General features: G+C 38.1%; 1 protein-coding gene across 1 annotated transcript in view; it reads right to left on the bottom strand.

Annotated features, from left to right (window-relative positions):
- LOC150088094 (transmembrane protein 8B-like) overlaps window positions 1-27,769 on the bottom strand; it is a 265,188-nt gene that overhangs the window by 45,464 nt on the left and 191,955 nt on the right. The window contains exons 9-10 of the mRNA XM_090370569.1: window positions 23,661-23,839; window positions 12,917-13,177 (exon numbers count right to left, since the gene is read on the bottom strand). Coding sequence (XP_090226695.1) covers window positions 12,917-13,177; window positions 23,661-23,839 — 440 coding nt within the window. The remainder of the gene's footprint in view (window positions 1-12,916; window positions 13,178-23,660; window positions 23,840-27,769) is intronic.

Raw genomic sequence — 27,769 nt, 5'->3', positions numbered from 1 at the left:
ATCAATTAACCACCAACTCTTAAACTGTCTAGAAACCTTCCATCTGATCAACGATCGCCAGTATGGATTCCGTCAGTGTCGATCCACTGGTGATGTTCTGGCTTATGTTATCCATTTATGGACTAATTCAGTGGAAAGGTTCGGTGAAACACAAGTAGTTGCTCTTGATATCTCAAAGACTTTCGATCATGTTTGGCATAAAGGTCTTCTAAACAAGCTTCCATCTTATGGTTTGCCAACTGTTTTTAGTAATTGGTTATCCAGTTTTCTCTCTGATCACTCACTGAGGGTGATGGCAGATGGCTCTCTGTCTTCTACCTTCTCCACTAATGCCGGTGTCCCCAAAGTTCAGTTTTTTCCCCCCTCTTTTCCTCTTGTATATTAATGACCTTCTTCCATTGACGGGAACTTCTATCCATAGTTTTGCCGATGATAGCACATTTTAAACTAAAATGCTTCAATCAGCTTCAACTTCTCAAAAATCTGCTACCAATTCCTTAAATGCCGATCTTCAGGTAATTCTCCAGTGGGGCAAAGACAACTTAGTTGATTTCAACCCTTCTAAAACTCAGTCTTGTCTTATATCTCGCAAAAAGGATTCTTCTGCTCCTATGCTTATCTTTAGTGACACTCCGATTTCTAGATATCTCTCTTTTGGGGATTACCCTGACTCCTAATCTCTCTTGGCACAAGCATATTACAAATATTGCTTCCTCTACATCTAAAAAACTTGGTTTTCTCTTTCGCTTTCGGCGTTACTTTTATTCCAAACAGCTGCTCACTCTGTATAAATCGCAAATCAGTCCTGCTATGGAATATTGTTCCCACATCTGGGGTGGTGCCCCCAAAACCTCTCTCAGGCGTCTTGATTCCATTCAGAAGAGGGCAGTTAGGTTAATTAATGATTCATCTCTGACAGAGTCTCTCCACTCGCTGTCTCATAGACATACTGTTTCTGCTGCATGCCACTTCTACAGATATTCCATGGGCACTGTTCTTCTGAATTGGCTTCTATAATTCCCGCTCTCTCTTTCAAAACAGTCCGAACACGTGCCGCCAGCCAACATCCATTTACTGTCCAACTTCAAACTCACAGAACCAACTTTTCATCTTCCTCGTTTATTCATTCAACTGCCGTTTTCTGGAACAACCTTCCTTCATACATATATCCTGAAAATTACAGTCTACAGAAGTTCAAGTCCAATGTCAACAAATATCTTCTTTCGTCTTCTTAACCTCCGATCCAAAACTGGAAACGGGACTCATCGGACCAGGAGACCCGTTTCCAACCATCCAAGGTGCAGTGTCGATGTTCTTTTGCCCAGTTGAAGCGTAGAGTCCTGTGTCGTGGCATTAGCAAGAGGACTCTGATGGGTGGGCGGCTACCATAATCTACTGTGGCTAATGATCGCCTGATGGTCTTGGTGGAGACATTTCTGGCACCTCCCTCATTGAAGTTCGTGGTGATTTGTGCCATTGTCGCTCTCTGGTTGGCTGAAACAATGTGTCTCACATTGTTTCAGCCAACCAGACATCAACAGCCACATTCATCCACAATGAGATGTTATTCCGGAAATGGCATATTCCCGATACATTTTTGATACTATTGAATGGGGATAATTCAATTTCTGTACCACCTCCATGATAGAGTGACCCATGCGTCGGGCACTCACTATTATCCCTCTTTCAAAGTCGGTTAACTCACAATGTTTATCGATACTTGACATCGAATCACCATCTACACGAATGCAGTGATGCAGTGTACCTATATACCTTCCAAACGGTGGGTTCATCCACTAGTGAGAGGGGTGACAGCATTGCATTGCCCAGGAACAAGATATCCCACAAATTCTGTCCTTTTAGTGTGCATGTATATATATATATATATATATATATATAGTTTAATTATAAATAAATATTATCTCTAAGCATTCAATAATAAATAAAGGATATTAAAATGTTATTATATTTATTTGACATTTTATTAATCTTATGCTAATATTGGATCTGGACCACAGTAAGTTAAATTTTTTCGAACAAACTACAAAAAAAAGAACTAATTGGCAACTCCAGATGTATGGGTATGACCAAGAATGAAATTCCATCCAATGAAAGTTAAACCCTCCCCAATCCATGAAGTTCAGTCAAATGTCTATCAAGTTCACTCAACAAGGGTGATTGTTTTTATTTCAACATTTTCAACATTCAGTTCATTATGAACTTGTTCAGAATGATCAGATGATAAACAAGGTCTATTATAAAGAGGTTCTGATTTGACAGAAAAAGTTGGGAGAAAACACAACCAAAGTGTGTGAAAGTGGTGGATGGTTTCTTCACAAAGGAAATTACTTTGTAATTTCCTTGGTGAAGCTAAGCTGAAGGAAAAAAAAAAAAAAAAAAAAAAAAACCAAACAAACTTGGTGAAGCTTGTTGAAGCAAAAAAAAAAAAAAAAAAAAAAAGTTTTTTTTTTAACCAATAAAGTGATTATTTTTCCTCTTCCCAAAAATGAAAATGTAGCTTAAGGGATGAAGATCTGATGGCATTCCAACCAGCAGAATGCAATAGTGGACCTCAAGCTGGCTCACATTTATATTAACAATGCTTTACAGACTTCCAGTGATGTTTCCAGAAGTGGCAGGAACATTGAGAAACTTCATATCATCAGAAAGAAACTACTTTGAAGAAGAGCACTTATAAAAATGTTGTATGGTGTTTAATTTTTTTTTCTGAATAAATAAAAAAAAAAATAAGTACGTAGAAAGAAAGAAATATAAGTTGTAACTTTTTGATCAGCACTTGTATAACAGTCCTCTGTGACAACACTGCAAGAATTGCCTTTGTTGAAACATATTTCTCTACCAGCCAGAAAATAAGGTAACTGTCAATTCTCCCGCCCATTAGAGGGGTAGTCTATAAATTTTGTTGTGAATTCAAGTTTCTTATGCAAACCAATTTTACAGAAAGATGGCATGGTACCCTGAAGAACATAAATGGCACACCATAACCTATTGCACCGATTTGAGTTAAACTGCTGAGTGCTGAATTTCCATGTGTTCTATTTTAGTTATCCAGACATTATTCACTTGCTTTTGTTATGAAATGCACTTACGTATATGTCCTGTTTAGTAACTGCCTTTCGACAACCTATGTATGTGTACATCCACTGGTGGATCCAGAAAAAAATGACCGGGGGGGGGGGGGGACACCACTTGTGACAGGCTGCATTATTTTGTGCCTTGACACTCATGGCACAAAACAACATATGACACTCAAACATAATGTGACTAGTGGACACAGGCACACAGCTAAACTCTGAATTACTTTGAAGTAAACATTATGCACAACCAAACTGCGTGACGACTTGGACTAGAATGGCGATCACATCGGCATCAGTGTTGCCAAATTAGTCAGTTGAAAAATAGCTGAGCCACAATGCAAACTAGATAAAATCCTATCTTAACAATGAAAAAAGTAATTTTTTTGTAGTTAAAGGGAATTTAAACGATTAGTGTATATTCTATGAAAAATGACAAGGGGGCACGTACCCCTCTGAATCCGCCACTGTGTATTATGCCTTTGATATCTTTCTTGAGGAAAGTGTGTGTGTGTGTGTGTGTGTGTGTGTGTGTGTGTGTGTGTGTGTGTGTGTGTGTGTTAATTGGCGCATTAGCTGCTGTGGCTATAGTGTGCCTATTCATAGGAATATTAAAAAATAATCCAGTTTAAATTAGTTTCAGTTCTGAAGCTTATTTATAAAAGATGATACACTCCAATTTGTTTTAAAAAGCAGAAAAGCTCGTTAGCATTTGCGTCCCCTTCAATGATATGATGTAAAGTCAATGGTTCTCGACGATTAGCCAGATTTTGAAGTATTGTAGCTCGATGTTGTTGATACTGTGGACAGTCAATCAGAATGTGTTTGACTGTTAGATATTCTAAGCAGTGTGGACACTGAGGAGGATCATCGCCCATTAGTAGATGGAGGTGAGTCAGATGGGTGTGTCCTCTTCTCATTCGTGTGAGTACCACTTCTTCCTGCTACACTGTCTGATTGCTGGAGTGCCAGAACTTTAGGTATTGTTTCAGCTGGAAAAGTTTGTTATTCGTTTGGTTATGCCATAATTCTGTCCACTGTGCATGGCATGCTGCTTGAATTAAGATATTATAATCGGGCACTGGAATAGGGACAGAAGTTAGGTCTGAACTTGGACTTTTGGCAGATATATCAGCCACTTCATTCCCTTTTATGCCTGAATGTGCTGGAATCCAGCAAAACTTCACTAGTTGTTGACGATGATAAATCTGCAATAACAAACTCCTGATTTTCATTACAATATGGTGATTCTTTTGAGATGTATTCTGCATTGCTTTAATTGAGCTGAGAGAGTCAGTATAAACTATATATTTTGCAGATGGATGTAGAGTCAAATTTTCTAGAGCTAACTGTATTGCATACAGTTCTGAAAAGTTGCTATACTCAGGTGGAAGAGAAGCTGATATGATAGCAGAGGGAAACACTGCTGCTGCTCCAACAGTTGACAGAGATTTGGAACCATCCGTATATATCGGCAAGAAGTCAGCATAGGTTTGAATATGGATAGCATGGAGTTGTTGCACAGTCACTGCCGGTAGGCAATTCTTTCCCCATTGAAGAAAATAGGTATCAGAGGTCAGTTGAGGAAAGGTGGTCCATGGTGGATGAGAATAATTCTTTATCTGTTGCCTATTGTGGAGAGGTACATTCCAGTTCTGTGATATTTCAAGGAGCCGTAGGCCAGCTGGTTGGATTTTACTTGGTTTATTTCTATAGAGATTAACTAGTGGTTGATTAAAAAGGTATGGCTGAATAGGATGCGAATAGCAAGTCTGTATTTTGGCTGCATATTTAAGTAGTAACATTTTTCTACGAAGATGCAAAGGGGGCTCATTAGCTTCAATGTATAGACTCTGAGTTGGAGATGTCCTGTATGCACCAATTGCAATCTGCAGTGCATTATGTTGAATAGGATCCAGCCAGCATAGCACACTCCTTCGGGCAGAATCATAAACTGGAGAACCATAATCTAAACGGGATCTAATCAGTGCTCTATATAAGAGCAGCAGAGTTGTACGATCTGCTCCCCAAGAGAGGGCAGATAAAGCTCTTAGCATGTTGAGCTTACTGTCCAGGATTAGTCCCAAGAATTTCATATTGCTGGCAATCGGAATGGTGGAATTTGAAATCCGAAGTTCAGGATCTGCATGCAATTTGCATTGACAGCAAAAGTGGATCGCAACTGTTTTCTGTTGGGAAAGACTATATCCATTGAGCTCAGCCCACTTTTGAACTTTATCGAGGGACATCTGCAATTGCCTTTCGATAGATCTCATGTTCTGAGAATGGCAAGAAATAGCGAGATCGTCAGCGTAAAGGTAAGCCTCTACAGTATTTGGGAGTACTTTTGTAATGGAATCAATTTTAAGGACAAACAAGGTTGCACTTAAAACTGATCCTTGAGGTACTCCTTCTTCCTGCGAGAATGTAGCAGAAAGAGAATTTTGATATCTCACCTGGAAAGATCGGCTCTTGAGGAAGTTCCTAATAAATATGGGTAGGTTGCCTCGTAGACCAAGATTATATAGGTCACTGAGAATGCCATACCACCAGGTAGTATCAAATGCCTTCTCTATATCAATGGAGACCATGACAAGGTGTTCATTTTTCACAAAGGCATTGCGAATTTCAGATTCCACCTTGATCATCAGATCTAGGGATGACCTGTTTTTGCGAAAGCCATGTTGACAATTACTTAGTAGATGTTGAGTTTCAATGATCAAAGTGAGTCGACTATGGATCATTTTTTCAAGAATTTCACCAAGGCAACTTGACAGAGATATTGGTCTGTAACTATTAGAACTGGAGGGATCTTTTCCAGGTTTCAAAAACGCCAAAACTGTAGCATGGTGCCAAGAGGTTGGATAAATATTTTCCAGGAAGATCCGGTTAAAAAAGATTAGAAGCAGTTCTAAGTTTTTCTCATCGAGATGCTGCAGCATGACATAATATATGCCATCTGGCCCAGAGGCGCTGTTTCGTGTTGTTCTGATGGCCTGTAAAAGTTCACAATATTGCAGAGGCTGATTATATGGAAGTGACAGTGAGGTTCGAAAGTTGATAGGTCTCTGTTCATTGGCGGTCTTAATTTTCTGGAATTTTGAGTGTAGTTTGATGCAGCTGATATTTGAGCAAAGGTTTTGCCCAAGGCATTGGCTATATCTAGAGGAGCAGAGAGTTCTTGCTCATTGCAGGAGAGAACTGGGGAAGAAACAAATGGAAACTTCCCAGAAAGCTGCCCAATTTTTTTCCATATTAGTCTGGAGTCAGTGTTTCTATTGATAGTTGATGCGAACCTAGTCCAAGAATCTTTCTTGGCCTGCTTTTGAATGTAACGCACCTTTGCCTTAGTTTCTTGTAGCTAACTAGATTAGCTGTGGTTGGAGATTGACGGAATAAATTAAATGCTTTATTTTTTTCCTTCTTTGCTTTTGTGCACTCTTCGTTCCACCAGTAGTTGAAATGCCATCGGGACGGGAGATTTATGGAGTTGAGTGTAGTTGAATAGTTTTTTTGTCAAGAGTGATTGCTGACTGAAATTTGGCCCAATTGGCTTTAGAGAATTTCCATTTCCTGCAGGGCTGTTGTAATTGTGGTTGTGTAGTCAACAGATTACAAACAATTGGAAAATGATCACTGCCCATGGGATCATCCAGAGTGGACCATTGCATAGCTGAAAACAGTATCGGGGAGCAAATCTATAGGTCAATGGCAGAAGTCTGTATATTGGGTAACTGTAATTAGATAGTATGAATCAGAGCTGTGCTACTCAATATGTTCTACGTTGATAATTAGAAAATAATTAGTAAAAATAATAATTAGTAAAAATAATAAAAATAATAATATTTTATTTTTATTATTTTTAATAATAAAAATAATAATAATCTTATTATTTTACTAATAAAATATTAGTAAAATAATAAGAGGAGTCTACCTCAATATAGTGCGTAGAACCCTCCCGTATGATACCCTCCAGAAATTAAAACGGAAAAAACGAAAAAAATCGGCAAACTTACCGGTACATTAGAGTAAAAAATAAATAATTAAATGATCAATTTAACACAATACAAATCAATTTAAAACAATTAAAAATCAAATTAACACAATTAAAAGAATCAAACGAAAATATTCAAAACGATTTTCCTTCCTGAAGCTGACAACGCTTTTCGACCGTATGTCGTGATCACAGGAATGAAAATTCCTGTGATCACGACGAAGCGTTGTCAGCTTCAGGAAGGAAAATCGTTTTGAATATTTTCGTTTGATTCTTTTAATTGCATTAATTTGATTTTTAATTGTTTTAAATTGATTTGTATTGTGTTAAATTGATCATTTAATTATTTATTTTTTACTCTAATGTACCGGTAAGTTTGCCGATTTTTTCGTTTTTTCCGTTTTAATTTCTGGAGGGTATCATACGGAAGGGTTCTACGCACTATATTGAGGTAGACTCCTCTTATTATTTTACTAATTGGGTAACTGTATATGGGTGTGCGAGCCACTGTTAAGAAGAGTGATGTTTTCTTTTTCCAGTAAAGTTTTAATCAGTCAGCCGCGTCTGTCTAATTTAGATGAACCCCCATAAAGGGTGGTGGCCATTGAAATCCTCTAGCAGGCAGACAGGGGAGGGTAGCTGTAATAAAAGTTCTTTAAGATCATTATAAGAGTAAGTATGATTTAGTGGGAGATAAACTGAGACTAGAGTTAATGCAGTCTGAGTAATCAGATGCACAGCGACAGCTTCGATTTGGGTTTGGAGAGTGATTTGCCAGCTGAAATCCTTGTACTAATTAAAATAGCTACACCACCATGAGCAGAATTGGATGTATTCTGATCTCGTCTATAGACCGAGTAGTTTTTTATGGAAATAGAAATTTGAGTAGTTAAATAGGTTTCTTGCAGGCAGAAACCAACTGGAGAGTAGCGATTAATTAAGGAACAGATGCCGTCAATGTTTCCACGAAAGCCTCTGCAATTCCATTGCAAGATGTTAGGCATTACTTGAATTTAGAAGAAGCTGTACCTGACGTGGCTGTCTTATGGCGTTCTGGCTTTGGTTTGTCTCTTTTTGGAAAGGAAGGGCGACTAGTGTCCATCTCTTCTTCTGCAAATATTTCCAGAATTGGATCTTCCTGTTTGGATGGGTACTCTGCCTCCATCGATGTGTCCCGAATAATCTTTTTTGAAGTCGAACTATCATTATTTGTAGTAGTGGCATTCACTGGCGGAGAGTGAGATTTTGCTGGTATTGTGAGAGGCGTATTATTTGCTTGGTCTGAGTGCTTAACGGCACTGGACTGTTGCTGAGAGAGGACAGCCCAAGCCCAGTCAGAGATGGAAGTGTTTGAAGGAATGGTAACATCGGTTTGTGTGGCAGTTGTTTGATATTTTTTTGCAATATTGGCATAGGTACGGTTAGGTATACTGGGTGCAATTAATTTTCTTGCCTCTTGATAACTAACTCTGTTTTCAACTTTATATTTTACAATTTTTTTCTCTGTTTTCCACCTCTCACATGTCTTAGAGTAGGCAGGATGGTTGCCTTTGCAGTTGGGACACATCATTTCTTTCGTCAAACAATCACTTTGAATGTGATCGGATGATCCACAGTTGGGATAAACTGGGTTCCCTCTGCATGTCGTTTGAGAGTGGCCATACTTTTGGCATTTATAACATCTCAACGGATTTGGTATGAAAGGACGAGTGCGGCAAAGTAGATATCCAGCTTTTACTAATGAGGGCAGGCTTGGACTGTTGAAGGTAAGAATGATATTTCTGGTAGGTGTGAGAATATTGTCTTTTTTTATCATTATTCTTTTTACAGCTATTACATTTTGTTCCTGAAGCTCTTCTTTAATTTCTTCCTCCATCACATTCATCAGATTCCAACTAGATATTACACCCTTTGATGTATTTAGGGTTGCATGTGGAGTTACTTTCACTGGAATACCAGCGAAAGTTGTCTTTTTTAGTAATTTCTTAGAGTGCCTGCTATTTAGAGTTTCAATAAGTAAGTCCCCTGATTGCAGTCTCTTAACCATCTTGGGAGACCCTGCAATACTTTCCAGATGTTTTTGAATTAAAAAGGGGGATAGCTTACTGAGAGGCTGTTCAGATAGTGAGTGCACTATTAAGAATGCAGGTAAGTCTGTCGCCGAGAGATTGGTTTTCAACCTCTTTGCTTGCGACAAATCATGGTCATTTTCTGTGTTTGGCCGACAGCTTGACGGCTCTAAAGTTGGAAACATTTTGTTCCATGTTGGCTCCTCTTAGCCCCTGGCAGATGGACTTTTCTGCCAAGGTTACTGGCCCTGCCACGGGGAGGCAGGAGCAGTGCCTGGTGTGACCAAGTGAAAAGTAGTAAGTGGTTAGTAGTAAACTAGAAGAAATAAAGAAAGGTGCCTTTCCTTTCTTGCGCTGTACAAGTGTTTTTGTTACAAGAGCTGTTTTCAAATGAATAAATTTATTAAAGTCAAGAACGTAAAATAACTGTAGATCACTTTTGGGAAATCGCAGTAATAGCACAGAGAAATCGCTCAGTCACATTCGCTTGGCACCGGGGCCCTTCAGGAAAGTCAGTTATGTACCTGGCTGAAAGAGTTCCTTTATATAGGTGTTATTTCATATATGCTCAGTGATCACGTTTTAGTTCAGTGTACACTAGAGCAGGTAATTTGCATCTGGTCATGCAAGTCAAAGTGATAAAGTAGCAGTTATGGGACAGTAAAGACATCACGGAGTTTCAAAAGGGCATGTTGTGGGAGCTCGTGCATCAGGTGCTCACAGCCCACTGTGGTTAAGGTGTACAAAGAATGGTGTTCAATGGGTCAAATCTCCCCACTTCACACGAACATCCACGCATGGTGGATGTTTATGTTGAGCAAAGGGTGCTGTGCACTGTATAGGCTGAACGGCAGGTCACTGTGTGACAGTTGACATCGCAATACAATATGGAGAATGTAAGAACAATATTCTAAATGATGATGCAGGGCACGCTCAGATGTATGGGGTTACACGGCAGGTGACTGAAGAGACACCCTCTCCTCTGCTGATCATTGTCGATGGAAAATGCTGTGGCGTCAACAACATGTTGAATAACTGGAAATGAGTGTGCTGGATGGATAAGTCCAAATATCTGGTGCAATATGCCAATGGAGTCCTTTGCATGTGACACAAGCAATATGAACCCACGAACCCATCGTGCATGGTGCCCACTATCCAGACAGGTGGCAATAGTTGCTTAATATGAGGCATGCTTTACTAGCAAGAACTAGGACCTCCGGTGCATATGGACCAATGTTTCACTGATGCAGTCTATTTAGTATTAGTATTTAGTATTAGTAACGGCCGCATGGTGCAAGAAAGCCTATGGCTTATGCTGCACCAGCCAAAAAAAAAAAAAAAAAAAAAAAATCCGAACAAAACAATGATAAAAACAAAAAATAAATAAATAACTAAATAATAATAATTAATAAATAAAAAAAAATAATAATAAAATAAAAAATAAATAAAAAGGAAATTAAACCTATCATCCTATGCGCTTCCCGTACCCGAAAGTACTATCCAGATGACCTTTGAATTTCCCCAAACTGTCGGCCTCTACCACCCATGAAGGCAACTTATTCCAGTAATTTATAACTCGCTGGCTAAAATAGAACTTCCTGCAGTCCAATCTAAACATTTCCCCCCGTAACTTGAATTTATGTCCCCTAGTTCTAGCATCATTTATAATCTTGAAAATTTCGTCCTCATTCATTTTACTGATGCCTCTCAGAGCCTTAAACACCTCAATCAAATCTCCTCTAAGGTGTCTAGTTTCCAAACTCTGCAACCCACATATTCGAAGTCTTTCTTCATAAGGACGCCCTTTTGCCGATCTCACCAGGCGAGTTACCCTTCTTTGCACCCTTTCAAGAAGCTCGATGTCTTTCTTCAGGTGCGGTCTCCATACTTGAACACAGTATTCCAAGTGTGGTCTAACATAAGCCTTATATAATGGGATTATCACGTCCCTATCTCTACTTGCAAAAGTTCGATAGATCATCGATAGGACACCATGGGCCTTCCTTGCAACCTGTTTACAATGCTCAGAGAATTTCATGTCTGACCGTATCGTAACACCCAAGTCCCTTTCCTCCAGTACTGGGTTTAGTTGAACTCCACCAAGTGAATAAGTTTTTTTGGGATTACTGTTTCCCAGGTGTAATACCTTACACTTTGTTGGATTAAAGCACAGCTGCCATTTTTCTGACCATTCCTGAAGTCTATCTAGGTCTCTCTGAAGAAGCTCAGCTTGACAGTGATTATTAACTACTCTTCCAATTTTAACATCATCTGCAAATTTAGACATCACGCCCTCTATCCCTTCATCAATGTCGTTTATGAAAATTAAAAACAACAGTGGTCCTAATACTGATCCTTGGGGAACCCCACTTCTTACCTCAACCCAATCTGAGGAATAGCCATTTATCACAACCCTCTGCCTCCTGCCCTGAAGCCATCCTTCTATCCATCTAAGGATTTTCCCAGTGATTCCAACCTGTTCCAGCTTATAAAGCAACCGCTCATGTGGGACTGAGTCAAAAGCTTTGCTGAAATCTAAATAAACAATGTCGAAATTATTCCCTAAATCCAGCTCGTGAGTGACCCTTTCGAAATAGCGAACCAGATTTGTTAAACATGATTTTCCCTTTACGAAACCATGCTGAGTATCCTTGAGAATTTCAATTCGATCCAAATGATCCTGAATTCCACCCTTGATCATTGCCTCCATGATTTTCCCTACTACTGAAGTCAGACTGACAGGTCGATAATTTCCAACTTCACTTTTAGAGCCACCCTTATGTATGGGAGATACATTTGCACTTTTCCAATCCAAGGGAATCTCCCCAGAGTCTAATGATGCTCGCATAATTAGCCTCAATGGTTCAATGCACTCGCTTGCCGCCTCTCTTAAGATTATAGGGTATATTCCATCAACTCCAGGAGCTTTACTGGTCTGTAGGCTCGAAAGTTTTTTCATTAAATAATCTTGCGAAATTTCAATGTCATTAATTACATATTTTTTAACTTCGCTCCCACAATTTCCCTTTGCCACAAAAGGCTTTTCATTTGTAAATATCGATGCAAAATAACTGTTGAGTTCATCTGCAACGGCAGCTGGCTAGGTGAATAGCAGCTCTTATCCGTGTGAATGGTGGCCCCACACGGTATTAAGTAGGTGGTCATAATGCAGTGACCACTGTGTGTGTGTGTGTGTGTGTGTGTGTGTGTGTGTGTGTGTGTGTGTGTGTGTTTCTTAAATGTTGCCACTGTATTGACAGACCTTAGGAGACCCTGTGCACCCTGCTAGTGGCATTATTTCCTGGACAGAAATGCCATGTTATCAGGCCAGTGCTGTGCACGAGCAGTTTGAGGAACAAAGTGAAGACATCACCCATCTTGATTTGCCTGACCTCAGTCCAAATGAATACCTGTGGGAAAGGGAACTGAGGTGTATGGGCAGGCAACTGTCATCCATTCTGACACTGAAAGTCTTGCAGGCAGCATGGCTGCAGATCCCTATGGATGTCTTCAGCCTAGGTGAATAGCAGCTCTTATCCGTGTGAATGGTGGCCCCACACGGTATTAAGTAGGTGGTCATAATGCAGTGACCACTGTGTGTGTGTGTGTGTGTGTGTTTCTTAAATGTTGCCACTGTATTAATGTTAAGTAATACACAAAACTTATCTAAGTGAAACAGCTAATAAGGATCTGCTGAAAAAAGTTCAATATTATGTTAAAAATATACTGAATTAAAAATAGTGGCTATCCCAGCTTACCCAAGAAACAGTAACCAGCAAAAATCCTGTGCTTGCAGGTAGAAGAAACACCCATAATCCTGTTCTGTCATATTCAACTCCCAGTGCTATGCCAACAGCACCAGCCATATGAGTAAATGATTGAAGAGGTAATGGAAGGTCAGCCATAGCTATGAGTGTCATCCATATTGACAAAATAGCTGAGTAGAAATCACAAAACTGAAGTACACCAAGTCGTATTAAACAGAAGGAATAAACTTGTGCATCACATGAATGATAAAACTAGGGGAAACAATAAAGAAAGAACATTGAAAAAATTTTAGCTTCTTTCACACACACACACTACAAAAAAAAAAATAAATAAAAAAAATCAATAATAAACAAAAAAGGCAATTTTAAATTAATTAACACTTATATCATTTCATTTTAATTTAATAAATTTTTTTTTATGCTGCCTGAAAATTATTTATTTAAAACAACATTTCAAAATAATCCAGAATCATCCTAGAATTCACTAAAGCTGTTAGCAAAATATCAAAAGGTATTTTTTAATATTACAGTAAAATCTTGTTAATACAAACTCGTTTTATACAAAGTACTTATTTATATGAAGCACATACCATTCCCCCATGAAAGGATAGGCTTTTCTATGTAAAGATATTAGTTTATTACAAAATTCAGTTAACATATATTTCAAAGTTCTTGTTCGCCCTGTGAGAAATAAATATTGTCATTTTGTATGTTTAATACAAATCTTGGAAGAGCTGCCCGATTATTGCCCCTATACCTCTGGCCACCCTGCTCCCTATATCCGAAGGATGGCACTGACTTGTTAGAAATTGGTTTTCTGTAAACAAAAGCAGTTTATGGTAGCAACAACGTCAAGTGCGCTCTGAAAAACATCTTTCTGTAGGATGAGTTGCTAAATTAACAGAAGAATAAAAAGTTTTTCTAAGTTATTTACATGCGCTCCCTCACTCTCCAAGAGAATAAGGTCAGTTGCAATTGTGACCCCAGTTCAAAATCTTTTGCTACTGCGTATACAGCAATCTAATTTTTGTGGCATTTTATGTGAGCTGATGTCTTTTTTGGAACTTGTGTCTTTAAATTAATTTAAAATTTGTTTATAGTAAATCTTATCTAGCAGTGTTATGGTGACAAAATGTAAATGGATGGAATTAAACCTGAAAGAAGCAAAACGGACATTGCAAAGGAATACAACACCCGTTTACTTACTTTATTAACAATTCTGAAAAACCGAAAAAGACTTAAAGTGCATGACACTGGAGCAGCGATGAAAAACAGGAAACGAATTTGTGGTGCAAAACACGAGGAGCTTGAAACAAAACTTTTCGAGTGGTACCAACAAATGCGTGCATCTAATTTGCCAATATCAGGTCCGATTTTGCAAGAAAAGACATTATCTAGCTCAACAACAAGGAATTAGCAACTTCAAATGCAGCAGTGGCTGGCTCCAAAGATTTAAAGACAGCAATAACTTGGTTTTGTGAAATTTTTGTGGTGAGGCTGGATAAGTAGACAAAGAAAAGGCTGCAGACTGGTTGTGTTCTGTACGGTTCATTCTTGAAAAATATGCGGCAAAAGATATTTTTAATCTTGTCGAGACAGGTTTGTTTTATAATTTGCTGTTTGAGGAGAGTCTTGTCATGGTGGAAAATTTAGGAAAAAAGACTCACTGTTCTGTTATGCTACAATTCAGATGGCAGTACAAAACTACACCCACTTGTGATTGGTAAATTTTTCAAGCCAAGATGTTTTAAAGCAGTTATCAACTTCTCTATAATTATGAGGCCAATATAAGTGCTTGGCTTACACTCAAAATTTTTGAGTGTAAGCCTTTAGCCAGCAGGTGGTTGGTTGGTGGAACATACTTCCATCCCTTGTCGTGGAAGTTGATAGTCTAAATAAGTTTAAGGCTCAGCTGGACAGGTATTTCAAACGAACAGAGGGGTGAAGTGGAAGTGTTTTTTTTTTTTTTTTGGCTGATGCTGCATAAGCTTGCTTTCTTGCATCAAATGCCTCTACTAATGCTAATAACAATCGACGCGACTCACTAAAACAAACTAAACATTTGGTCTCTTTTTTTCCCTTCTTTTTTTTTTTTTTTTGAGCGGCGGATGTGAACACAGTGGGGTGACGACTTATAATACCGCTTTTCACTTATTTACGACTTGCAAAATATCTGTTCATACCTATTTAGTTATTACTTGAATTTTTTTTATTTCTGGTCGATTTTTTTTTTAATTTGGAGTCTTGAAATATCCTGGTTAATTGTATATGATATCAAAATTAATTTTTGCATCCAGTTCCTTTGTAATCACATCTCCAGTCCATGGAGACTTCCCAAGTCCAAGGATGCTCTCATAATTATGTCTAAGGGTTTGCTTATTTCCTTTGCCGCCTCCTTCTATATAACTGGTTAGATCCCACCCACCCCAGGTACCTTTCTTACCTGGCGTGTTTGATATAAATTATAATTTATCACCTTGCAAGCTACCTAAAAAACAGTTTGTAATAGATATTGAAATAGATATCTATTAGTTCGTAATAGATATCCACAAAAAGATTTAGTTATTCAACAAGTTAACCAAGTGGTGAATAACCTAAAAGACACACAAATTCCTAAACTGAATAGACCAAGGATGTTCAGCTTTATGCGAACTTCAGGAAAATAAAGACATTTTTATTCAGCGAGCAGATGAAGGATATACAGTTATACAGTTGTAATAGTCAACAAAACTGATTATATAAATAAGTTAGACTCAATTATATAAGATACCTCCACTTATCTTGAAGTAGACCAGGGACTATTTACTAATCTGGTCAATCAGTACAATAAAACATTAACCACATATCGAAAAAAATGACTACATTACCATTAGGGCTTACGATACCGGTCAAAATCTTAATACCGGCATTTCGGTATTTTTAATTTATGAAACAGGGATACCGGTATTCCAAAAACAAACGTTTTTCTCAATAAATTTTGATGACAGTTAGGTGCAATAAAGTAAGGAAAAAACAAGTACTGTAATTACTTGAATTCAAGTTTTAAATAAACATTTATTGCAATAATAAATATTCTGAAAAATATCATTAAAAATAATTTAATAATAAACTTTGCAATAACAATATGTATTTTTTTGTTTTTAGTTAGAATTCTAAAAACAAAGAAATACATATTGTTACTGCAAAGTTTAGTTATGTTTAAGCATCCACACTACCTGTCCGAATAAAGTGAGCTCTTAAGAAACATAAGAAATCTATAGAATGGTCGTTTAAAATGGATCTAATTTTGATACATATTTGATTAGCGGCAGAAAACGCCCACCCTTTCGGATTATATTCTGGTACTATTGTACTGAGATAATCGTGGACGATCTCAGTCCATATTTTCTAGGCTTTGAAAAACTTTAGCAAAAATAGTTAAAAAGTATTTCATTAATTTCCGACTCAAGTTCATCTTTTAAAATCTCATTGGAGTCAGCAATTTTTTATTTTGGAAAGAATTTGTGGAGCACTGATGTTCTGTTCCATGTTGGTCTTCCATGGTTGAATTATGTTCATCATTTTCTGAAGGAGAAAGACGTTTTATTCAGTGGAGTATAATTTTCACTACAGTATCTTTACTGAGTCTGGGAGAGAGCAAAGAGTGTGAATAAGGAATAAAGAGAGCAAAGAATGCAGTTAAGGAATTCTTCACATATATAAATGCAAAGAGAAGGACAAATCAGATCGGACGCATGTAATTGCGCGGGATAGTATTAGGTACCCCAACTGATGTTGCACATGAACTCGACAGTTACTTTGCATCGATATTTACAGAAGGAAAACCCTTCATGTCAATGAGAAATTATGGGAGTGAAGTTGAAGAAAATGTAATTAATGATGTTGAAATTTCACATGTTGATTTAATGAGAAAACTTTCGTGCCCACAGGTGAATAAGGCTCCTGTGGTTGATGGCATATACCCTATAATCTTAAAGGAGGCGGCAAGTTTGTTTGTTGTTTGGTATTTAGGAGCATTAGCAACTAAGGCCATATTGCTCCGAGAATATGTAGTGGTCATTCCCTGACCTTTCTGCATCCTCCGTATTTGGTGGTGACGGGCTCGAACCCCGGTCTAATCAAGAAGCGTGTGTTACACACTGATGCGCCTTCCCACCTGGCTACGGAGGAGGCAGAGGCGGCAAGTGAGTGCATTGAACCATTAAGGCTAGTTATGAGAGCATCACTGGACTCAGCAGAGATTCCGTTGGACTGGTGTAAATTGGAACATAAAGACGGTTCTAGGAGTGTAATGGGAAATTACCGACTGGCCAGTCTAACTTCAGTAGTAGGGAAAATCATGGAGGCAATGATCAAGAGTGGAATTCAGGATCATTCAGATGGAAATGGAATTCTGTAGGATACACAGCTTGGTTTTGTAAAGGGAAAATAATATTTAACAAATCTGGTTAGCCATTTTGATGATCACTCGTGAGCTGGATTTAGAGAATCATTTCAACATTGTTATTTAGATATCAGCAAAGCATTTGACTCAGTCCCACATGAGCGGTTACTTTATAAGTTGGAGCAGGCTAGAATTATAGGGAAAATCCTTAGATAGATAGCACACGATGGCTTGAGGGCACCAGGCAGGGGGTTGTGATAAATGGTTATTCCTCAGATTGGGTTAATGTAAGAAGCAGAGTTCCCCAAGGGGGACCACTGTTATTTTTTATTATCTTAAATGACATTATGAAGGGATATAGGGTGTGATGCAGATGATGTAAAGATCAGTAGAGTAGTTAATGATTGCCGCCAAGCAGAGCTTCTTCAGAGTGAAAAGATAGACTCCTGGGATGGTCAGAAAAGTGGCAGCTATATGCTTTAATTCAGCAAAATGCAAGGTCTTACACCTGGGGAACAGCAACACCAAAATAAATTATACACTTGGAGTTGAACTAAAGTCAGTAGTGGAGGAACGGGACTTGGGAGTTACGATACGGTCAGACATGAAGTTGTCCGAGAATTGTGGACAGGTTGAAATGTTGCATGGTGTCCTATCGATGATTTATCGAACATTTGCTAGTAGAGATAAGAACGTCATAATCATATAAAAGTTATTTTATAACCTTTATGTGATTAAATTATAAACGTTTTTTAAAAAAATTAGTACTGAAAAACTGGTATTTTTGTATCAATACTGGTACAGTCACTCCTCGTATAGCACAATAGTTGTGTTCCTAGAAACCCTAATGCAATGCAAAATCGTGCAATATAAACAACAGGCCCTATGGGAAAAAATAGGGTTAGGTGCTGGCCACCCAAGATTGAACACACATTTTTATCCAAAACATTACCAAACATAATAAATAATCGTAAAAAAATACGTATTTTATTATGACTATTACATAATAAAATTTATTATTGCTAATATTGCTTCTATCGTAAGCAAACTTGTTTTTTGTTTGATTTTCTATCCAAACAGATGATAGCCGTTCCATCTCTTCCAATTCTTTGTGTCTTACAATCTAATGGATTTTAATTACACTTTGAGTTGTTCCTGCTGTGAAAGTTGTTTTTATTTTCTCTGCATTCTTTGTAATTCTCGGCATTGCCTCATTTAGGTCTGTAGCACATGCAATATCACATGGTCTTTCATTTCGCTCAAAGCGTTTCACAATTTCATATTTTTTTCTCTATCGACAGAGGCGGACTGGCCATAAGCCTTACCGGGAAAACCCCGGTGGGCCGGAGGCCGGCGTGATTTTGGCCATAAAAGCTAGTATGAGGCCACTACAAATTTTTCCAGGTAAGAATTTTTGACCCAGTCCGCCTCTGTTTATCGATATTGCTTTTCTTTTTCTCTTTGAATCTACAGTGTCTTCACCAGGATGCTTCCTTTTCCACACCTTTTAAGTATTTTATTCATTTTTAGGGAATAAAGCACAATTACAAAACGAGACACGCTTGATACACATAAACAAAGCTGCGCGCGTGTAGCAACTGAATAAATAACACCGTAAAGGCAGAGATACACTATTAACACCTCACATTTTACTGAAGCACATTTCTGGGGGTTACTACCATAAAACAATTAAAACAATTTCCAGTTGCGTTCCTGCTAGTGGAATCTGTTATAAACTGGTAGTAAACTCGATCTAATTGCATTTGCGATTATACTGATAGCTGGAATTGTGTTCGTTTTTATGTTATTATGGTGAAATGTGTTACCCCTTCACTGATAAATACACATAAATACATTTTCAGAATCTTCTCTTCATTCCTATTGTGTTGCATTCAGTTGGGGTGATTCCGCGTTCAACTGTCATTTCTTGTAAACACAAAGGCAAATCGTGCATAAGTGAATTCAGTTCGTGTTATATAAGATATCGTTCCCCTATTTATAAATCGTGTATGATCGAATTCGTGTAATGTAAACACGTGTTATACGAGGACTGACTGTATTTGAATACCGGAAAAAAAATGACCGGTATCCCGGTATTGCAAGCCCTAATTACCATGTCTTAGCTAAAGGAATTGAAGGTCAGAACAGAATATTCTTGCACTTTTAGGTCAGGTAAAACCGGATAAGACTGGATTTCCTATTTGGCCCAATGTTTCTTACAAAAACTCATTTTCTTCCTTAGCCACACATTTTCCCAGATATTGACTGGAATTTGTGGGTTGGTCACTCACACACTAGCAAGGCTTTTGTGGATTTATTGGATGATTGTTTTCTACACCAGCATGTTCAGGAGGCAACTAGAGGGAGTAATACTCTTGATCTGATTATCAGTAGTGATTCTTCATGCATTAAGAATCTGCAGATAAAGGAACCACTAGGTGGCAGTGATCACAGTGTGCTGAAGTGGGATTTACTCAAGGAGGTAAGAATCTGCAGATAAAGGAACCACTAGGTGGCAGTGATCACAGTGTGCTGAAGTGGGATTTACTCAAGGAGGTAACTACCATCAGAGGTAAAGGGAAGGGTTTTTGTTTTCGTAAAGGCGACTATGATGGGCTGAGACAGTATTTATATTCTATACAGTGGGACCAACTGATGATGTTACCAACAGCAAATTCAAAATGGGAAGCATTCAAGGAACTAATCTTGGAAGCTACTAGGCTTTACATACCAACTAAGAAATATTGTTCAAGGTTTAGGCCTAAAGGGATGTCAGATGAACTAATGAGACTTATGGCAGAGAAGAAGAATGCATGGGATACATATAAATTAACATGTGACACAGAAGCCTATGATAGATATAAGTTGATCTGTAACCAAGTTACAAAGGAGGTTAGGCAGGCAAAGGCAGAGTATGAGAAATCCTTGGCAAAGGATGCAAAGAAAAACAGAAAAGAGTTCTTTACCTATTTAAACTCAAGAAGGAAAGGGATGAATCAGATTGGTCCACTGGATGTTGATGGTTCAACAGTTGAGGATCCTGCTCAGGTGGCTAACAATCTAAACGAGTATTTTGCATCTACATTGACACATGAGGAGTTATTCAGGAAGGGGAATGTCGTAGGTGAAGTAAACATTGGCAATGAGCTAGATGATTTTCTAATAACTGAGAGGAAAGTGGAGGAGAAATTGTTGAGGATAAACATAAAAAAGGCACCCGGGGTGGATGGGATCTATCCAGTTATATTAAAGGAGGCAGCAAAGGAAGTAAGCAAACCCCTAGCCATAATTATGAGAGCTTCTTTGGACTCAGGGGAGGTACCCATAGACTGGAGATGTGCAAATGTAACCCCAATTCACAAAGGAGGATCAAAGGCTGACACAAGTAATTATAGACCTGTTAGTTTAACTTCGGTTCCAGGAAAATTAATGGAGGCACTGGTTAAAGAAGCACTGCAGGATCATCTGGACAAGAATTCAGTTATAGCTCAGACACAGCATGGTTTTGTTAAGGGCAGGTCTTGTCTGACCAATTTGATTGGATACTATGATGTAGTCACAAAAGAACTGGATGCAGGGAATAACTTTGATATTACATATTTGGATCTTAGAAAGGCTTTTGATACTGTTGTGCATGGAAGACTGCTGCACAAATTGGAGCAGTATGGCATTGGAGGCAAATTGCTGCTATGGATAAAGGGATGGTTGAGTGGCAGAAGACAGAGAGTGGTAATCAATGGACACTGCTCAACGTGGACTAATGATATTAGTGGAGTTCCTCAGGGTTCAGTGTTGGGTCCATTGTTGTTTTCTGTATTTATTAATGATATAGATGATGGTATATCAAGCTTAATGTCCAAGTTTGCAGATGATACAAAGGTTGGCAGGGTTGTTAAGGACACTACTGATGCTATGCTGCTGCAACAGGATCTGGAAAGGTTGAGCAGATGGGCTGAGAGGTGGCAAATGAAGTTTAACATTGACAAATGTAAAGTACTACATATGGGAAACAGTAACCCCAGATCAACGTATCAACTCTGTGGTACTACGCTGACAGTGGTAAAGAATGAAAAGGACCTGGGGGTAATTGTGCAGGCAGATATGAAGTTCTCTGAGCAGTGCAGACGAGCTGCAAGAGTAGCTCATGGTGTCTTGTCAATGATATACAGGAATTTTTCTAGCAGGGATAGGGATGTGATTATTCCCTTGTATAAGGTATTGGTCAGGCCACATCTTGAGTACTGTATACAGGTCTGGAGACCTCATTTCAAGAAGGATGTAGAGCTGCTGGAACGAGTACAGAGGAGGGCAATAAGATTAGTGAATGGAACAAAGGGTTGCTCTTACGAAGAAAGGCTTAAGTTTTGCAAATTACAGAGTCTGGAGACTAGGCATCGGTGAGGTGATCTGATAGAGGTGTATAAGGCTTTGAATGGCTTGAGCATGCTCAGTGCCGATGGAAGAGGAAGAATGCCGATGGGATTCTTCCTCTTGCTCAGAATAATCACCTGAGAGGGCATAAATTCAAATTGAGGAAGGAGGACGGATGTCGGATAGATGTGTGGAAATTTGCCTTTAGCCAGCGGGCAGTTGGTTTGTGGAATAGACTTCCATTACTTGTTGTTGAAGTTGATAGCATAAACAAATTTAAGGCTCAGCTGGACAGGTATTTCGAACGAACAGAGGGGTGAAATGGGAGTAGTGGTTGTGCTTTTTCCTTTTTTCTTTTTTTTTTTGGCTGATGCTGAATAAGCTTGCTTTCTTGCATCATATGCCTCTACTAATGCTAATGCTAATATACACATTCGATATTCTTTAGGATATGTTAAATAATCACTATACCGATTAATTATAATCAGCTTCCTATTAAAGAAATTTTTCACTTAATTAAACTTTTAGTTGAGACCAACTATATCACCTTTCGAGACAAAGTATACAAACAAATTTTTGGTTTGCCAATGGGGTTGAGTCTCAGCGGCTTAATATCAGAGGTCTATCACTTGATGCCTTTTCTACACTGTAATGTTATTTGTCTAATGACAAGTAACATTACATCAGATAATATTTTACTGAGGAGGGATGCTTATGTACTAAATTAAGAGAATAAACAAGTAGAACTTAACAGTAAAGAATTGTCTGATCCAACTATACTGGTTCTGCATCTGTACTTCTCAGGTTCAAATCAGTTTTACAGGGATCCTCAGTTGCTAAATCTCTGGGGAGGATGCTTCTGATGATGCTTATTGTGACGAGAGTGACTTTCTAGGTATATGGAATAGATTTCTGTCATATACAAGGTGAAAGGTGGCAGTTAACCAGGATCGGTGATTGTCATGGAGAGAAAGGTTCTCCTCTGTTTCTGGGCCAGACTCTAGTTAACGAACGACGACTCTTGCAATCCACTCAGCAAGAGCGAAGCCCAAAAGAAGGAATCAAGACGCGACCAACGGCAACCACGACAAGATCAGAAAGAACCACGACAACAACCATGCTGTCTTTTGTCACCCAACTGAATATATATAGGTCCCCCCACTTATGCTAACACCATGTTCTCATTGGCTAGGGAGCTCATTAATTGGGGGACAAATTTCCTGGGACAAGGAACATCCAAAACGAAACTCATCAATGAGAAAAACGAATCTCATATTTGGGCGAGGTAAAAGTACCAAATATCTCAGCAGGTGTCCGCTGGGCTCGGAAGCCTGATTTCCTGCATCGGAGCTGTTCAACGCAATCAACTAGAGGCTTTAAGATTCATATTTCACCTTGAAGTGTATTTTGGAAATACATTACTCATCCCTTTCTAGAGAAAACTTGGTCAACAGTTGCTAGAATAACATTAGCTCACTCTAATGTGGCCCACTTAACAAGAATCGGAGAGTGTTACATTTCCTGTCCTTCACCTAGTAAGCTGAAGAAGACTGATACTCACGGGATTGAATTTCTCATTACAATACAGTAGTGGCCAAAAGTATGAGGTGACTTGGCTAATTAATAGCCTTTCAAGGTAGGCGAGAATTCAGCTATTCTACACACACACACACACACACACACACGATTTGTAAAATTTAGCACCCCTTACAGAATGGTGCCCCAGGCAAGAGCCCTGCTAGCCCGTGCCTTAATCCGGCACTGGTCAGCAGTTACTTGTAAGCACACTAACATATATAACTAAACATCATTACTATATTTCATATTTAAAAAACAAATGTGAATCAAATATAACTAAGTCAGCTGACCTCGCATTGTTTTTAATACACAATCAATTATACATCTTTCTGTTCATCCCCAATCTCTCTCTCTATACCTGATTAGGAAAACAAAAAGAAAACGACAAAAATAAATACTTACTGCTGAAAACATCATTGAAGCAAAGTAAACAAAAGCCTCTGTGTAGAAATGTCGATATACTGCCAGTACTATAGCAGGAATGAAAAGCAAGTTGCTTAATGTCAAGAGTAGTACGTCCAATAGTAATTGAGCATCAGAAAAGGCAGAACTACCATCTGTACAACCCCAGCCTTTCCAGCCTACAATTATGAATATAGCTATAGTTACCTTCTTTGTTTGATAATTTTAATTTTCCAAGTATCATATTTAATATTATAAATAAATATCATATTTAATTGAAATTATTAAAAACAGTAATGGAAGAAGAAGAAAATGTTTTTTTTGTGTTAAACCCTCACCTAAGAGACCTACTGATGAGTCTATACCAAAGGTACAAAGGATAAACTTGTTTTACAAGTTCTGTCTTTATGTCCTTTGAACAGTCATTCATTTAACTAACAGCAACAAGATTAAAAAAAAAAAAAAAAAACAACACATTATAGGCACCCTCTGATTAGTGCTCTTAATTAAGGCTTTAAAACAAAGTGCTAACTAAATTCATGTTAAGTGAGGGAGATTTATCCATGGGAAATATTCTAAACAATTTTAACTAGTTGGCATGACAAGTGTTTCTGGCTGATTTTAAAGCACTATTTCCCTATATAATAATATTAAATGTAGCAGAAACATTTAAACCTTTAAATATGAACTTTAATATAAATTATGCAATAAAACATAAATACAATATATATTCAAAAAAATGTAAGAAAACTTACCATAATGTTACAAACCTTGTCTGTATATGTGTGTGTGCGCACGTGTGTGTATACATACATACTATATACAGGCAACCCCCATATAATACGGTACTTCCACCGCTAATTCTGACATAATTTCCGCGAACGTAATTTCAAATTTCCTGGGTTGGCGCACCGACCTACTGCTACTGTTTTGGTGGCGTTGGTTGCAGCATCAGCTGTTGGCGTGAACTCGTAAACACTGGCAAGCCATTCCCACTTGTTTTTCTGCATTTATTATTATAACCTGCTCTCATTTAGACCCATCCATGGTTCCAATGCATAAAGGAAGTGCCTCTCGTGGTGTAAAGCGTCAACACTGTACACTGTCCATAACAGATAAAGTTGAACTTCTGAAAAAACTCGACAGCGGTGTCTGTGAGAAGTTTAACTCTGCTTAATTGTAAATTCCAGCAATTTCTCTCGGTTCCTCTTATCTTAGGAATTTTCTTTTAGCCATTCCTTTTTAGATTTTTTTTTTTAAAACACTTATACAAACCTGCGGAAAAACACAACAACTCAATATGATGGATAATACAACGCGCTAACGAACTTGTTTTCACAAAATCTCTAACAATACTGACAAACTTATTGCAATGGTTGAGAGTTTATTTTATCGCAATTAGTTTTATTGCAGCGCTCGCCAAGCGTGCAATAAACTAACCACAAACGATCTTCATATGTATGCCGTAATAGCGTCACACGTATGTGTGACGCTATTACGGCATACATATATGAAACATATATGGTGCATATATGTGGCCACATATATGCACCATAAAAAAAAGACTTTTTTTAAAATATTTTAAGTGAAAAAAACGACAACACTGGCATTACAATATTTATTTTAGAATTACTAATCAAATTATTTGCTAAATATTTTTTGGCCCCTGGGGAATTTTTTTCTTAAACTAGCTTGGCAGTCAACGTGTTAAATGTAGAAGGATGATTAGCTGTTGGGTAAAATGTATATGCTAAAATAACCACCGGTGATCTGGCAGACCACTAATCTATCACCCCACAGGTCCCAACGCTGCCAGATTAGTGATGGTCGACCTGTATAATAATTCAATAAACTTCAGTTATTAGAACTCTGAGTCAGATGTTCTTGGACTGTGCATAAAGCTCATATTTATTGTAATATGCAATAAATGGAGCACATGACCATAGTGTTTTACAGCCATGGATACAGGAAATGTGTGCCAGTAAAAACAGCTAAAAAAATTAAAACAGTGATGGGCATGAAAAACAACATTTGGGAAACTACAATAGTCACTTTTAAGGTTTCTACTTGTTATAAATTGGAAATGTTTGCAGCATTTCCAGATTGTTCAGCAATTCAGCAGTTTTCTCATTAATTAGTATAGGTTAAAAGTAATTTTTAACAGCAAAATCAAAGAAACACCTTTGAGGCATGCACAGTGAATTACAGTTGATTGAAAAATCAGATTGACGAGCATTAAAGTTTTTTTCACACGTGTTGCAGAACCAGTTTAGATCAAGGACAAGGGTTTATCGTGGAATTAGTAAATAATTAAAAAATCAATATTAAAAAATTAATTGGTTACTTTATTTTGTGTTATTAAAAAATAACATGAAATAAAAAAGTAACCAATGTCACCATCCCTCTTTCCATTTACTTTTTTCAACATCCTAATTCAGCGGTTCTGAAAGTGTGGTCCACGGACCCCTGGGGGTCTGCGAAGTCAAAACTATTTTCATAATAATACTAAGACTAAGACTTTGGGGTCCTAAATAATTTTTATGAGTGCAAAGGGGTTCTGGGACCAAAAAGTTTGAGAACCGCTGACCTAGATCAACAGCAATTTTATTCAAGCCCTCCTTAAATTTATATAATCTGCCAGTCTCCACAATAGTTGGGAGTTTATTCAAATAGTCAGTCGCTTCTCGACTAAAGGAAAATTTTCAGATATCTAATCTACAATTATCTCCTCAACTTATGCAATTTTGTGTATGCCACATGATTAAAAGTAAAATTTCACTTATAACTTCACTTTGAAATCTTTCACTTCACTTAAAAATTTCACTTTGGTCCTTGAGGTTGTCACAGACATTCTCTCAGATATGACAGACAAGCTGTACTTGCTACCTGGGAGTCTAAAACGCTGATGGAACTGATATTCGAGTGACACTCAAGTCAAGTGGACCCAATTTTGTTGAAGTCCGGACGGTCTGTGGCAGCCAAATCCTCTGCTTGCACCTTCCCGATGGTGGGACTGTTAGTAATCCTGGGTATAACCTGCATGCACATGCATATGGTGGGTGACCACCCACACCACAGGGAGGAATGCCGCCCCTCTGTGTTACCAGGCAGTAGATGACTCATCAATCGGTGCAATACCACCACTTTGCTTATTGGAGGCTTGAAGTGGTGGAACCCATGTTTAGTCTCCAGAGCTAAGTTCCGGTCAACCCTTCCCCATCTCTTCCATCATGCAGTACGATTGATGACTTTTGAGGTTATGATGAACATTGTGGCGAGATCCAATCTTCCTTACATTTTGAGGGTACAGCTCTAAAACGGTGTTCACAGGCCAGCCACTAGTTAGTACACCGGACCAAACCTATTGGTAACTTTCTAGGTGGCTTCTGGATCAGCTAATGTATAATCTTGCTACCTCTACTCTGCCAGATAGTGACTGGAGGGAGTCCGAGTAGTGTGTGTGTGTGTATGGGGGGGGCATTGTCGAGGCCACGTTATGTCAAGGATCTGGGTATATTCTTACCTCGTGTATGCCATATCCAAAAATTTCATTACTTCATACACCATGTCCCACCCACTTTTTCTTACCATTGAATACACCATGAATTGTCAAACTAATAGAGTAAGCTTATCTGTGAAAAGATCTAAACCTCCCAAACACTTCCTAATTCGTTTCACAAATATATATGGTCTCAATTCTAATCAAGGGCGCCTCCATAGCCAGGTGGGCAGGAGCAGCAGTGCATAGCACACGCTTCTTGATTAGACCGGGGTTTGAGCCCGTGACCACCAAATATGGAGGATGCGGAAAGGTCAGGGAATGACCACCGCATATCCCCGGAGCAATATATGGCCTTAGTTGCTAATGCTCCAAAAAAAAAAAAAAAAAATTCTAATCAGATCCAACCTGCCTTGCAATGGTATGGAATTTTTATTTATTTTATTAACTTATTTTTACCTTTATTTTTTCTGAATTTTTATTTACTTATTTTATCTTTAATTTTTTTGATTTTTACTTATTATTTTTTTATTTATTATTATTTTTTTTTTTCAAAAATTTATTTTTACTTAATTTTAAATTTCTTTAACTTGCAATTCCTTTTATTTTT

Source organism: Mastigoproctus giganteus, chromosome 3 (genome assembly GCF_048544385.1).
Source record: "Mastigoproctus giganteus isolate SK-2022 chromosome 3, ASM4854438v1, whole genome shotgun sequence".
Lineage (NCBI taxonomy): Eukaryota > Metazoa > Arthropoda > Arachnida > Uropygi > Thelyphonidae > Mastigoproctus > Mastigoproctus giganteus.
This window is presented reverse-complemented; position numbering and strand designations above follow the sequence as displayed.